Raw genomic sequence first — 16,272 nt, 5'->3', positions numbered from 1 at the left:
TGATCATACTCCAAGCCAATGATCAATTACTTAGTCCTATGTTGTTCTTCCATCCCCAACATAAAATGTGTGCCTTTACACCTCTCCACCAATCAAAACTTTATGAGGCAATGTTTATTTATTTATTTTATAGTAAATTAAATTGAGTCCTTGTCGATAACACTAATAAACTAGTAAATCAAGGGAGTATATATTCATTGTGTTGTATGATCCATATTCAAGTAAATTTAAATTTACATCATACACTTCAGTTTCGAAGTAAGTTTCAAGATAAAAATTCATGATATATTGCGTTTTTGAATGAACTACAAATCCAATTATCAACTCCTCCTTGTGAGTAGTTGATAATTTAGTTTGTAGATAATAAGTTATCTCTAGTAATTTTGAATTATATTTAGAGCAATACTACATACACAAAATTTGTATACTTAAAAATACTAAAAAAATTTAATATACGGTCAAGATTCATTCAAAATGTGGACTCCATTACATAAGAGTTAAATCTTAACCACATATTATTTTTCTAGGTATATTTTTGTGCATGAATTTTGTGCATAGAGAGGCCCTTTATTACACTTAAATAACAGTTTAAATTATTTTATATAGATTACACTTTTTAATGTAAAATTTATTATTTTCTTTTATTATTGCAGTTAAAATTTAATATATTGTCCTCTTTCGTGCATAGAATTTATTTTTATTTTTAAGTGTTAAGTTAAGTTGATGGATAAAAAAAATTTCTTTTTATTGGCCTTTTACAATGAATGTTGATTTATGCCTTCATTATCGAAGGCCTTTGACTATCGAAAAAATAAAATAAAATTCGAATGCCTTTGAACTTGAGATTATAAATTATTTAATATTCTAGCAACTACTTACATGGTAATGCTTCCTACAATATGTAGAATTTATAACCATTTGAATAGTTCTATTTTTATTTGGGAGATTTTTATCAAATTTTAGTATAAACCTTTGGATAAAGATAGAAGAGACCTAGTGGATTGAGATAATGTCTTCTTTAAATAAAAAAGAAAAAAGAAAATGCTAACAATGGATTTCTTTTTTTCTTTTGTTTTTATGCCTCTTAATAAATTTTATATTAGGTTTTGATTAGGGATTTTTTTTTTTTTTTGGGTTTCAAGTTGTTGAATTCCAAAAGTGTGACCTTAGGTGATTACCTTAATGGCCTAATAATGATTGAGTTATCATTAAGTCAACTATGCTACACTGAGGCTTTTCCCAAAATAAGCCAAAATAATAACCTATTTTCCAAACTAAGCCTAGTTTGGACGGAATTCCCAAAATAAGCTGAAACGTTATTCCAAAACACACTTTCACAATATTTCTAGCCCAGGCGTGCTAATTTTGTAAAATTATAAAAGCGTGGTTACAAATCACACTTTTAATTAAGAAAGCGTGGTTAGAAATCACGCTTTTAAAGAAATCTATGTTGTAAAGAAAGCGTGGTTAGAAACTACACTTTTAAAGAAAACTTTTTTGTAAAGAAAACGTGGTTATAAACCACGCTTTTAAATAAAATTTGGTTTTTAAAGAAAGCGTGGTTACGAACCACGCTTTTAAAACTTATATAAAATGGCCCACCCCCTCATTTGCAACCACGCTTTTTAACTTCGTTTTTTCTTTCCCGATCAGTTCTCCCTCTATTTCTCCCTCTGCTCTCACTCTCTCTCTTCGTGGCTCTCTGCTCTCACTCTCTCTCTCTGTGGGTTCTGTGCTCTCTCACTCTGTGGGTCGCTCTCTGCTCTCTCTCTTGGTATGTACACTGTCTGTCTCTCTCTCTCTCAGTTTGAATTTGAATTTTATATGTGTTGATTTTGCTTGTGAAAATGTGAATGTGGGTACAATGTGGGTAAAATAGGGTTTGTAAATGTAAAAATGTTGTGAATTGATGAAAATGTTGGTAGAATAGGATTTGTGAATGTGAAAATGTTGTGAATTGAAATTGATATCAATGTGTGTCGAATAGGGTTTGTGAATTGAAATTGTGGTTTTGAATTCACAAATTGAACCGTAGCTCAAGCCCTAGCCCTAACCCAATTCTAGGGTTTCAAATTGAACCCTAGCCCTAACCCAAAGTCTGTAATGCAAATTGAACCCTAACCCTAACCCAATTCTAGGGTTTTCAATTGAATTTGAATTCACAAATTAGGGTTAGGGTTTTTTTTATTTTTTATTTTTTAATTCAGAATTGAATTGTAGGGTTTTTATTTTTTGATTGTCAGACAAATGTTCACAAAAATAATAAAAAATAAAAAATTTAAACTCTCGTAAAACAGATAATAAGAATCTTATAGTTTATGCTTTTTAATATCAAATTCGAATTTGTAAAAACCTGTACCAAACAGATAATAAATTTATTCACATTACGTAAATAATACACACTTTTCAATTAGTTGGACCATGAGATGGTTCCATCCATATCTGACTCAAAACCAACCATGAGTCCCAAGTATGTTACACTCCTATCAAACAGCACAAAGTCATGGGACCTTCATAGTGGGTTGAGGGAAACACGCAAGGGGAGTAAAATATAATAAAGGTTAGGTGAACAGTTTCATAAATTTTTAAAAAAAAATATTTGTGTATTTAAAATATGACTTCAAATTTAAAATTATATTTTTAAAACAAGGTTTTCAAAATAACTTAAAGAAATAAGTTTAAAACACATATGGACTCTTCCTTGGAACTTTTGCTTTAGGTGAGAGTGAATTATTTTATTTTACTTTTTATATCTATATAGGTACAAAAATAAAGGTTGGGGACATTAGAACAACACAGACAATAATAATTTTGGACCTTTTGGATTTGGACTCCATTTGAGTGAGGCTTATTAAGAATATTTTAATTTTGAACTTAGTATCAAATGTATAAATTTTTTGGATCCCAATTTTTACATAATTTTGAATTTAAACTTTTTGTTTTAAAATGATAGACTTATTATTATTATTAAGAATGATAATGTATTATTATTGTTAAGAATGATAATGTAGGGATCCACTCATTTTAATTTTGAACTTATTATTATTATTATTAAGAATGATAATGTAGGGATCCACTCATATCTGATTGACAGATAAATATGGACGACGTAATTTTATAATCTTAAGGATGGCGGTATTTATAAAAATGAGAGACAATATAGTATATTATAGATAATAATTTATAGGTCATGCTAAGGGTTGTTAATAAGTATCCATAACAAGATCAAAAAAATTATAATCCCAATACATTTTCCCATATATTCCAGAATATGTTTACACATTGAAATACACACTTTTAACAAACGTGATGCAGTGACTTTAACAGACGAAATAAATTGTATGCTTTGTTTTTTCCTCAGATACTATGTGACTTTGTGCAGTGCAACTTAGATGCTTTGTTTTTTCTTCACATTTCAGAACTCATCTAAGTCACATTAATACGACCACATGGCAATAGTGTTGACAAACAACTATATAAAGGACTGAAGTCCTTCTTAACTTTTTGTTTTAAAAAAATTGTGAGGCTAAGGGGTTGGTTGTATGGTTGCGAGTAGTAGTAGTAGGGGTATTTTGTACCTTCCGAATCTCTCTCAGTGCATTTCATCTTCCTGTACCTTTAATTTCATATTGATTAATGAAATTTTTCTTTGCTGATCAAAAAAAAAAAAAAAACTATATAAAAGACTGAAGGAGTAATGGTAAACACACAACCTTTAAACTCAGTTCGCCCTAGGAAACTATCGTTCATCTATTGAAAAAAAATAAATGGAGTACAGATTCACGGCAAGAGGTAGGAATCGTAGAGGTGAGAGTTCACGACGAGGAAGAGGAACGAGAAGGGGACTCGCAGGGGGTAGGAACTTCGAAAGAGGTGAGAGTTCATGCCGAGGAAGAGGAACGGGAAGGGGAAGTGGCGATGCTGAAGATGAAACACAATTTGCTTTGTTAGATGCCTCTTGTGCTTATTATGATAGGTTGGGGAAGCGACATTTTGTCATGCCCAAGTACTATCGAGATCCATGTGGTTTCGTGGAGGCTCTATCTGATAATCAAACAGGATATGGTTTAGCAGACGCTAGACTTCTGAAGTGGCCCACACTATTTTATAGAGTGAGTGCAAATGGAAAGATTATGTCGGGAAAATCGATTGAAGGTGCCGAAAGCACATTCAGTTGAGATCCAAAAGGAAGATCCAGATAATGTTGATCGACTATGTGAAAGATTTCGACGTGAGATTTCTCAAATGCGTCGTAGGTCAGTCCGCGATATGAAAGTATCTATACTTAAGTCAGATACCAAGAAGAACGGAACAGCACCAAATGCTGCGGCTATCAAGGCTATCAAGGACGATCCTGCACTTCTTTCTGACCTTGAGCTCTCTAATTGTTCAGACTCTAAGATTGCCGATTTGGGCGAGGATTAGGCGTCTATCTGTCTACTAAATTATATTAGGTTATCCATAATTATATGTTGTGTGTGTTAAAATAACTCTTTCGACATGAGTTTGTGAAAGGTTTGTTTAATATTTGTCTATGTAGCTGTTAAGTATTGTACTCGTCGCTTTATTTTATGTACTGTGTTATGTTGAATGTTTACACAAATTATTTTTGTGGGATGCTTATGTTTGAACTAGTTACGTCGTTCTAAAGTGTTGTAAGTGTTATAGTCATATCTTTATTTTGTTTTCCTATTCGCAGTAGTAATTAGCAAATTAGATACTTTGTATATGCTGTGTGAAGTTTTATTTAAATGTTTCTTGGCAACAAATATTTAAGGGAATAACAAATATTTAGTTTCAAAAATTTCGCAAAAGTAGACTTAGTTTGGGAAATAAATTAGTATAGGGGCTTAGTTTGGGAAAACCCTGACAAAATCTCTCCGAAACTGCGCAAAGGGTTCTCGGGGGAGAGTGCGTGTCTCGATGCCATTATTTTCTTCTTCTTTTTTAATTTTTTATTTGTTATTTTTATTTTTGTCCATCATCGACCTTTTTTAAATTATATTTGAATTATATAACAAAATAAAATTTTAATTTAAAAATTTATATTTAAATAACAATTTAAAAAATATCAGGTAAATTAAGAAACTATTTAATTTACATTTTTTCATATTTTTTTTTACTTTTATATTTTTAAAGTCATAAGCGGTGATCATTGATTCAATGGTAAAATCTTAGTCTAATAATTTTTGATATGATGCTTATGCTTGCTTGTTTGTGGTTTTCTTTTTATTTATTTTTATGTCACATCATTACAGCTTAAATTAGAACTCTAGTTTTAGAGCTTTTAATCACTATTCTTTAGACAATTCATGCTACTTATTTTTTAAAAATTTTATGTATAAATTATTTATGTAAATATCAAATTGATCTGATAATTGTACATATAATTTTATATATTTTTTTAAAAATAATGGATGCGAAACATAATTTCAAAATTACATAATTTATTTTTAAATATTAAAATAATAAAATTTTGTATCTAAGATTGTTTATCAATACGATATTTTATATGAATAATTTATATATAGAGATCTATAAGATGAGTGAATTATAGAATGTGGATTGAATAATAATAATAATAATAATAGTAATAATAATAATAATAAACAGTTGTGGATCGGTTTTAGTTTAAAAGTGTGATTACGAACCACGCCTTATTTAAAAACCAAATTTTCTTTAAAAGGGTGATTTACAGCCACGCTTTCTTAACAAAATAGTTTTTCTTAAAAGCGTGGTTTCTAACCATGCTTTCTTAATTAAAAGCGTGATTCGTAATCACGCTGTTATGATTTTATTTATTTTCGCCGCCTCAGCCAGAAATATGGTGTAAATATGTTTTGTAATAACGTTTCAACTTATTTTGAGAATTTCGGCTAAACTAGATTTAGTTTAAGAAATAGATTAGTATTTTGACTTATTTTGAGAAAAGGCCCATGCTACACCACATGTATATTTATATTAAATATTTTATTTTTCTTAAGACAAAAAAAAAAAAAAAAAATTATATACAATCAATCAAAAAGTGGCAGTGGTCATGATTTGGAGTGCTGATAGAAAGTGTTATTCGCCAAAAAAGTGGAAGAGGGGAAGAATGCCTACTTGCTATCTCTCTCAGAGCAATTTGCGGAAAGAAACAGCCATTTCGTGCGTTCAATTTGTAGGAGGGGATGGTGGGGATTTAGGGTTTCATATGTTTAGATCGGAAAATGATGCACGGAGGATGACGGGTTCTAGAGAGACGATTCGGGGTTCCAAATGTCGAGCTCTTGAGAGTGACTTACGAGCTTGAGTCATTGATGTTTCCATCGAATAAGAAGATGACTAGGTCCTTGTCGTTGGAAGTGTCAGGTACTGATCGTTTTCCTGTCATTGATGTTGCACGTTGAACCATTCATTGAAACAGTTGATGTGCAATGGCCTCCTGAAATGTCCAAGGGTAATGATCTTGTTGCAGTGACAGTCTCACATCCACCTGGTCAGGGATACGAGGAAAAGGCCATCTCAACGGCTAACTCAGCCCCCGCCAAGTATGCGGAACCACCCAAGGAGGAGACCTTTGTAGATGTGAAAGTGAGCTCTTGTGTTGGATTGAGGCATTGTGAAATGTGTGAGAAAGAAGTTCACGGAGAACAATCTGTGTGTTGCAACTGGTGTCGTGCGGTGGCTTATTGCAGTGCTCTTTGCCAGAAGCAGCACTGGAAGGAAACACATAAAGGCATGTGTGGCCTTTGCAAGGCAATGATGGAACGAGAAGAAGAGTTGGCAATGAAATTCTTTGTCTTCCCTTGTTCAGCTTTTCAGCCATGTAAATGGCTTGAATCATTGGATATCCACCACAAGGGGATGTGGAGGAGAAAGTGCAGTTGCCAGTCCCACATCCCTTACGGTCAACTTCCTGTTAATGGTGGACTTTGGGATTCATCGGGTGGGCTGGATGATGATGAGTACCCTCGTGATTCACCTTTTCATAATCATTTAGGGGATGGGATGTCGAGTCCGATCCTTCTCTCTGGTTGGACAGAGTACTATAACCGTCGATCGCTGCCAATGTCAAGCCCTGTTGCAGACATTCTCTCCCACCCCTTGACAATCTATTACATAGTAACAGCACTCAATATCAGTTTAAAGAACCTTTTGCTGAAAGGCAAAGAGGTGATTCTTCACTACCATGGGCCTGAAGGGGAGTTGGATTGGATGCCAGCATTTGCTGAGATTGGTCATCTTCTTAATGGGATGAGCAATATACAGATAGTAATGGTGGGCCCTGGAGTTCCAATGAATTTGTCAGGGACAACTTCAGGGATAAGTAGCAGAGTAAGGGTGAATCTTGTGAGGGGACTTTATCAGGAGGAAGCCACTTACCTATCCTCACCTCATGTAGTTTTGCACTCAACTGTGGATTAGAGAAATATGCAAGTTGGGGTGGAGCCCTCAACTTAATCAAGTCCATGGGTGTTCCTGCTTCCTTCGCTGATCAGTCTGGAATTTCATGTGCAAATGCTAAACAAGTTCTTCGGAGTGCTGGGCTGCATATTACTCAAACCTGTGACACCGAATCCGTTCCGCTCACCAGTGAGGAATAATGGACCTTCTAGCAATCTTCCCTCATACAGCAATGGTTTTGTGTTTGGAGTGAATACATGATCTTGAAGCCAAGAGACTGAATGAGAGTCTTTTCCTGTGAGTTTTGCCCTACTTTTATATGCTTGTTGTAAGGTAATGACAATGGTTTTCTGATGAGAGATTTATGGAAGAAGTGTTTGTCAATGAGGCACCGCATTTAACATAATTTATTGAAGCTTTTGTAATTTGGCTCTTAAGCCATGATTACGTTGTAGTAGGGTTTATTTATGTTATGATTATACACCTTCTCGTTGTTGTACCTTTTTTAAGATTATTTGATACCAATCTGCTGCTGTCCAATGCCTCATAAGTGCAGATATACCCAACAATATTCATCACGAAAGCCTATTATACACCGTAATTACTACTACATTTTTACTTATATCAATAAGGAGGTCACTGAATTTATAACTCTTTATTTATTTATATATTTAAATTTTTTATTTCTTTCTTTTGTAATTCTATTCATCCACTACAGTTTGGATATGCCACTGATTTCACTTTGTACGACTTAGCCCCACATTTCATTTGAAGTGGACTAAAGATATAAAATTTTCAAGAATTCCATAGAATTCAGTTTGCGGGAACAGAAGTTATATCTTCAATGGATGGTTGTTCATTTAGTCAAGTATTTTTGACTGTTAAGTTTTGAAATTCTTAATAGCCATTCCTTCCCAAGTAAGGGTTGCTGGATGTGATGCTTTATCAGATCATAAGATAGTTGTTTCATGAGGTCCTAGATGCACATGTCAAATTATTGAGGGAAACAAAAAAAACTTGTACTTAATCCCCCCAAAAAAAAATTTATGTGGAAAAGCATGGCAAACAACAAAGATCATGCATCTTCAAGTTTTGTCTGAAAAAGGATCTTGGGACTTGTTTAGAAGGAATGCTGGTGATGTTGTTGACTCCCCCACATTTGTTTCACAGTGAATGTCAAGGTTTGGCCTTACCATTTGTCATAGTTGGAAGGGCAATGAGAGACAACGATTTTCACAAAAAATGAAAAGAGGCAGCTTATGAACTTAGAAAATCATTGCCAACAACCTAAGAAGCACAGACATGGATATGGATGCAGACACGGGACATGGCGTTTCAAAAAAATGGGGACACGGACATGGCGGGAACATGCCAATAAAATATGTTTTCATTTATTTTTATGTACTATCTAGTTTAATATTACATCCACAAACAATTAATATTAACAAAAACTAACTCTAATTCAATATTTAAAAAAAAAGCACTTTTAAATTAACATTTATAGTTTATGGATGATTTATTAAGTATTTAAGTTTAAGAAAAAAATTAATAAACATTCAACATCAAACATTGATCAAAAGCACTAAAGAAAATTGGGGAAAAGACAAGTTGGCATGTTCCTAGTGTGTCCCTTGAAAATAAATTAATTAAATAAGGGGACATGTCATGTGGCGTGTGCCATACATGTCCCCTCTGTGTCCGTGTGTCCGACACGGATACGGCACTTGTTTTGAAGTGTCAGTGCTTCATAGTCAACAACCTTCGAAGGTGTTGATCGAGAAGAGTATGGAAGTCTTAAGTTGAGCTATGATTACCTACAGGATGAGGAAGCCGAGTCCTGCTTATTGCTTTGTCTTTTGTTTCTTGAGGATGCTAACATCTCAATAGAAGCTTTGGTTTGATATGACTGGGAGAAGTTGGAGGACATTGTTGTAAAGAAATGCCTAGAGAAAGAAGAACAAGAAGCTATAGTTGATAAGTTCAATAAATCTTGAACAACTTTCAAATCTCAGTAGTTTCTGCACCGGGGGCTCTACTTTTTGAATGGCCATCCTTGGATGAGTAATTCTGAAAGATTGCTCTGAAATGAAGACTTTTACTTCTGCCACTCCTTCCAGTGTCCACAGCACACCAAAATTGAAGACAATCAAATTGGATGATGTTGGGATAATGTTCTGATTATGCAAAAGCACTTCAATGTCCAGGTGCTCTCTCTCTCTCTCTCACACACACACACACACACACACACACACAAACTTACACATTATATGCTGAAGAACAGCCCAGGGCTCTTAGACTGAGGCGATGCTAGGTACGGCCACCAGAATATTAGACTAAAAACAATATAAAGGCTTTTTCAGTCGAGTTGACATTTTAGAACCATCAAATAATCACTTCTGATCATTTCAGTAATGGTGAATAGTGAATTCAGAGTTTAGTTTGCTTGCACAGAGGCTGCTTCTGAAGAGGGTTTTTAGTATGCAGATGTCAAGATAGCGGTTGCAAAAGATTTGGGCAGGTTCCAACTCTGATGAAACTAATTAACTTCATCTCAATGGCAGCTCTGTTAATGCACTCCTATTAGCTTGTGTGTGTGCTATTCAAAATTGGTGTACATTATGTTGCCTCCACAAGTATTATAATTAATTTGATTTTATGTTGCAGCATTGCCAGGCTGAGATTGTACTATTTGGATAAGAGCCTCACTTCGCTCTATTTGGATTCTACTTCAAATAAAGGTCAAGTTTACATTGAGTTTGGCTTTGAACTAGTCATCTAAGTTGTACATTGTGATTTACTCGATTGTATTGTACATTACTTTGCACTCATGCTTGTGTGGTCATTCTCCTACTGCTTCAGAATCTATAGAAGAAACTCTGTACTTTATTTTTCGACTCTAACACTCCTATTCCATTTGATTTGATTGCTTGGATTGATAGAGCTAGCAAAAACTACCCTGTTCACTCCCATTTACATATCCTTCATGTCATAGATGTTTGGTAATTATATTATATACTGTTTTACAAGACCAAATTACCAATCCTTACTGTGCCTTGTTCCAACAAAAGGAAAATGTGGGAACAGGTCTTCTTTTATTTGATTGTATGATAGTTGGGGTTTTAATGATTATATTTTGTGTTCTCACCCAATGCGAAGAGTGCTATCTATATATATACGTAATATATATAATCGGTAGTAAGTTTCAATTTAACAACACCCTTAACAAAACAATTGGGATTTATTGTCAAATTTAGCAAGAATAGATTATTTCACTAGAACAGAGCAGTAAAATTGCAGGCCAACTCCATTCACTCGTAACTCTAAGGGCATTGTTAACTGTGCCACTAAACTGTTAGCAAGGTTCTGTAATTGGACAGCCCACTTGTCTTCTAACTCCTTATCATCATCATTATTTATTTATACATGCATTTCAATTTGGGAGACTCATTGCCTTTGACTATTTATATGAAATTTCAGTGAGTCAATTCTGTGTATAAGATTTTTCTCAAGAAAAGGAAAAGGAAAAGAGAAAAAGGAGGAGCGGGTATATGTTGTTTGCTACCTTTCTTCCCTGGAAGCAAAGTGTCAAATATTGTGTGAAGATACATCAAACCAAGAAAAAAAATGTTTTGCTCTTCTTAACAATAGATTATTCAGGTTTCTGTCTCCATTGTGAAGCCTGCAGCAGCCATTTGTCTTTGCCTAATTGTTTACAGAAAGAGAGGTACGCTTAAAGTTCTAGTTTCTCCATTTTTCAATAATTTAACTAAGAATTTGAATATATAAATAATGCTAACTGTAGTCCATTGCTTATTCTGTTCATAAAGCAAAACTGTATGTCTGAGCTAAGTTGAATTGTGTAAAATGCTAACTGTATGTCCACATGAGCTGAGTTGCATTGCATTCTATTCATCAAACAGAAACATGAAATTCTGTTGCGTTTGGTAGAGTTTTGTAAATATGATTTAAGAGTATGAATTGTATTTTGAGTTTGTGAGTTGTGGAATTATGATTTGAGTGTAGAAAATTTGTTTGGTTATGGTTTTTAAATAGAGTGTTGAATTAAGTTTTGAATTGAGTGTGGAATTGAGTTTTGAAAGTTTGATTTGACATGTGAAGTTAATCAATTGTTAATTGAAAATACTACAAAGGAAATAATTTTTTTTTCAAAATAAATATTCAAAAAATTAAATCATAAATATTTAAATAACTTAAATAATCTAAAAAATTAAAATAAATATTCAAAAAATTTAAATCGTAAAAATTTAAATAATTTTAAATGTTAATATTTTAAATTTAAAAACAACTCTACACTCAAATCGTAACTAAACATATAAAACAAAACTCAATTCAGAAATTATTTTTAAAACTCATAACCAAACACATAATTCGAAACTCCATACTACTTTCATAACTCTACACTCAAATCGTAACAAAATACATAACAAAAAAATTAAAATATTTTAAAATATTTTTATAAAATAGAGTTTGAATTTATTTTTATAAAATATTTTAAAATTTAAAAAATTAAAATTGTAATATTTTGAAATTAAAATATTTAAAAATATTCAAAAAATTTAAAAAATCGTAACATATTTAAATATTTAAATATTTAAAATCTTAACAAAATTAAAATATTTTTAAAATATTTAAATATTTAAAAAATCAAAATATTGATTTGAATTGAGTTTTGAAAATAGTTTTGAATTATGTATTTGGTTATAAGTTTTGAAAAGTAATGATTATGTTTTGAATTGAGTTTTGAGATATGGGTGTAGAATTATGATTTGAAAGCTCAAAACAAACAACACACTCAAATCAATGGGTGGAACTATAATTTGAATTGCTTACCAAACGGAATTTTTTGGCATTTTCTTTACCTTCGACATGTGAGCTGTAATTTGCGTGACCCACAATTCATATATGTAAACATATAAAAAAACAACTTAGCTCAAGAATAGTAGTTTTTTTTAGTGATCTTAGTATGCAGTTTTTTATTTATTGTATTTATTTTTATAGTAGTATCTAAAGAATTAAATAGCTCTAAATTGTGCTCCAAATAACATCATATTGTCCATATAAAAATAAAAAATAAAAGAAAGAAAGAAAGGCAAAAAATTCCTCTTCAATATTCATAACGTAAGTTTGTTTAGGAGAATCATTTTTCGCATTTCTAGCATTTAGTATGACGGAAAATAAAAGTTAATAGAAGACATTTTTCGTATGTTATCAGGAGATGAGTTAATTTGGGTGTTAAATGTTTTTCATTTTCTAGAAGCGGAAAACATTTTCTGGATCTAATGAGACATACCAGCCATACCAATGACACCACTACTGCCGATACCACCACCCTATCACGGCCGCTGCCACCACCACCACCACCACCACCTCTGACGTCACCCCTACTACCACCACATTGCCACTGCCACCACCTTACCATAACCGCTGCTGCGCTGCCACCACCACACCACCAAGTACCCCAACCACCATCACTCCTTGCTCAACCTGCAAATCAAATCAAAGTAACACCCCTTTGCTTTATAGGATAAGTGTTATAAGTTACTAGAATAGTGTGAGGACTAATTGCACTCCTAGTTTTGTGTACTCTTATTACAAAGGGAAACTCTACTTACATGAAAATAGGTCAAGAAAATTGTCATGAATAGAGGACTCTGGAGATTCGATTGGTGTATTGTGGGGTTCATGTATAGAATGAATCTGTGCCACACATTGATGTATTGCTGTATTGCAAATAATAGGCTTGAAAATTTCTCTCCCTCATTTCCATAATATTAAAGTTCTAAATCACGACATTAATGACTTACTAAACATGCACAACTAATCCCATGGCATACAACAGTTTATCATAGATATTTGATATATACACCACTTAATACCACACTATTTTGCACAAGCTTGTCCATATGATTTAGCTACCATAGAGTTTAAAGTTTTCACATGTCACTAGTAAAAAATTCAATCAAAAAATGAAGTGTAAGAAGTAGATCAAGACACAAGTTTTCTTGTTGTTAATACCAGTAATTAATTTTCAAATGTTGCTAGTTCAATATTTTTTCTGAGACATGACTGATATTTTGATTTCCATTGGTTTAAAAGTTGTTGAAATATTGGTAGAGCCAGTTAAGTGTTAATTCAATTATGTCATTCATCAAAAGAAATAAGAAAGTCTAAGAAGCGGAGTTGAAACGCTAAAGGCTATGAGAGATTGGATTCAAGGATCCATTTATCTACCAGTAAGGACTAGAGAAGAAATTTGAGAAGATGCCAAACACTAGATTGAAAAACTTAATGGGTTCATAGGAAGGGCTAAAGAGTTTCTGGAATGTGAAACTACTGTGAACGATAGTGTTTCAATAGGTGGTTTTCTGATTTGGCCACACATTGCCTGCTAGGAAAAGAAGAAAAAGAGAAAACAGAGGAGGCTAAAATGCTATGGATAGGAAGGCAACTTCAATAACATATCCAATTCTGCATGACCCTTGGGGATAGAATTCATACCCTTGAGACCACAAATTTCGTAATGTTGAATCACGATCAACTTCATCAGAATATATGGTATTGTTGGAAAGACAACTTTGCTAAGAGAAATTGGCAAAAAATGCTAAATTGGACAAGCTTTCGATGAGATTCTGATGGCTATAGTGTCTTGGCAACCAGACATTAAAAATATTCAAGATCAAGTAGCTGACATGTTGGGTTTGAGATTTATTGATTGGCCAAATGAAACTGAAAGATCAATTATATTATGTGCAAGACTGGACGATGTGAAGAGGATCCGTATTATATTGGATTATATTTTAAAAAACACTACTAACTCTGCCTTTGAGCTGTTATCCGCGAAACTGCATCTGCATGCAAGGACTGTAAGGTTCTTTAAGTTAGTGGACAACCAAATTGCCTTCTAAGTTCTTATCATTATCATCATTATGACATGCAAGTATTTCAGTTGGGGAGTCTCAGACTCTCATTACCTTGTGCGTATAATATATGAAATGCATTGAATGAAGCAGTGTGTATAACATTTTTCTGAAGAAAAGAAGCCAATATCAAAAGGAAAAGGAAGAGGAAAAGGAAAAGGAAAAGAGAAAAGAGGACTAAACTGAGTACATTTTTTTTACTACATTGTGTTGGGATACATGAATTTTGAGCAAATAAATGAATTCAACTTGTTAGCTCATAGCTACGGTACATGATTTTCTTGGTAGGATCAGAAAGAGAAAAGAAAAAGGAAAACATATGTAGTAAAAAAAATAATTGTTTATGATTTTAATAATTCAGGCTGTGCGTGGTTTAGTTTTAGAATTATGATTTGAGTGTAGTGTTGTGTTTTGAGTTTTAAGTTTTTGAATTATGATTTGAAAAAAGAAAATTTGTTTAGTTATGAGTTTTAAAAATAGTTTGGGATGATTTGTACTTTTTTTTGATTGATTGATGTATAGAATATCAGAATGTGAGAGGAGAGATGAGAGATGAGAGAGAAAAAGCGATTGATTGATTGATTAATAATAATAAAAAAAAGAGAAGAGAGGAGTTTCGAAAGTAATTTTGAATTGTATTTTAAAAATTTGTTTGGTTATAAATTTTGATTCAAATCATGAGTTTTGAAAATTAAACCAAATGCTACCTAATTGTTTATTTAGGAAGTTGCATTTGATTTTGTTCTTGAAAACTATTCTGTTCTCAAAAAACAAGAAAATGAAAAGTCACCAAAATAAATTTCTGTAAAACATTTTTTGAAAACATCCCATTTTAGAAAACAATTTTAAATTAAATTTTGAATTCTGAAAAATTGAATTTACAAAAAAAATGATAACAATTTTGTTTCAAACTTCTCATTATTATTTTTACTTTTTGAAAACATGAAAAACAAATAAAGAAATACAAAGAGAAAAAACGAAACAAAACAATCAATAAGATTGGAAAAGAAAATCCTATAATAGTGCCAATTTTGCAAAAAATCCCATTAGTAGGACATAGATTTATGGGTTTATGGGCTATAGAAAGCTTCCACATCAAAATTTAACCAATTACAATAATCACAACATTATAATCCCAAAACCAATAGCTACCTCATTTTTATCCCTTTTTTTTTTTTTTTTTTTTTGTGGGCCAATAGATAGGAAAATTTTAGGGTAAATTTACACCCCCTAAGGTTTTCTTAAAATACGGATTGCTTCCTATGATTTAAAAAATTACAAAACCCCATTGCCATAATTTTTTATTTAACAAAATTAACTAAAAAAATAAAATTCCTAATTGCTCTTCTATACAATAATAAAATTATTTAAATTATTAATTGAAATATACTTCTAACATTATTAAAAATTATTAATTGACTTGATGATTTATTAATAAAAGGGACTATTTGTTATGAAATTAGAAACTTTAAGGAGCAGGATGTAATTTTCTGAATCACATGGGCAATTTGTATTTTAAACAAATCTTAGGGGTTGTATTTGTAATTTATCCAAAATTTTATTGATGAAATCACTTGTTATTACCAAACAAAACCAAACCAAACCAAGCCTTAAGTTTCATCAAATGAGATTGGTTACATGAATCCTTCTTCTCTATGCGGCTCTATCAAAGATCATTTTGTTCGTCAAATTAAGTAGGTTCATATTTCTATTTACTATGCTAGCCAACGTCAATCTAGGTCTACCCCGTCCCCTAACACTTTCTTCTACCGTTATTGCATCGCATCTCTTTATTACTGCCTTTGTTAGTCTCCGTTGCATATGACCAAATCATTTTAATCTATTCTCTCTTGACTTATTTTCTATCAGTGTTATTTTTACCCATTCCCGAATAAACGCATTCTTAATTCTGTCTTTTCTAATCTTGCCACACATCCATCTTAGCATC

The 16,272-nt window shown here is 32.4% G+C and overlaps 1 protein-coding gene and 1 long non-coding RNA gene across 3 annotated transcripts; both read left to right on the top strand.

Moving 5' to 3' along the window:
- Positions 1-6,046: 6,046 nt before the first annotated feature.
- On the top strand, positions 6,047-8,034 carry LOC145798641 (uncharacterized). Of its 2 annotated transcripts, XM_082887013.1 has the most exons (3): positions 6,047-6,351; positions 6,458-7,254; positions 7,323-8,034. In XM_082887013.1, the coding sequence occupies exons 1-3, from the start codon at positions 6,300-6,302 to the stop codon at positions 7,584-7,586; spliced, it is 1,113 nt and encodes a 370-aa protein (XP_082743139.1). In that variant the 5' UTR covers positions 6,047-6,299; the 3' UTR covers positions 7,587-8,034. The 2 variants fall into 2 exon arrangements, with proteins under 2 accessions (XP_082743139.1, XP_082743138.1); XM_082887012.1 differs by having other exon boundaries at positions 6,050-7,254; positions 7,323-8,030.
- Positions 8,035-9,136: 1,102 nt separating this feature from the next.
- On the top strand, positions 9,137-10,337 carry LOC145799111 (uncharacterized). The gene is made up of 2 exons (XR_014341121.1): positions 9,137-9,590; positions 9,838-10,337. It is a non-coding gene; the product is annotated as an uncharacterized LOC145799111 (long non-coding RNA).
- The last annotated feature ends 5,935 nt before the right edge of the window (positions 10,338-16,272 follow it).

Source organism: Camellia sinensis, chromosome 9, assembly GCF_055761805.1.
Source record: "Camellia sinensis isolate YWXY chromosome 9, ASM5576180v1, whole genome shotgun sequence".
Taxonomy (NCBI): Eukaryota; Viridiplantae; Streptophyta; class Magnoliopsida; order Ericales; family Theaceae; genus Camellia; species Camellia sinensis.
Note: the sequence above shows the minus strand (reverse complement) of the source record. Positions and strands in the feature narration are given on the sequence as shown.

Coding starts and splice junctions, on each gene's coding strand:
- LOC145798641 (XM_082887012.1), top strand. CDS start 6,376: ATGTTGCACGTTGAACCATTCATTGAAACAGTTGATGTGCAATGGCCT. Junction 7,255..7,322: donor GGATGAGCAATATACAGATA/GTAATGGTGGGC, acceptor TAGCAGAGTAAG/GGTGAATCTTGTGAGGGGAC.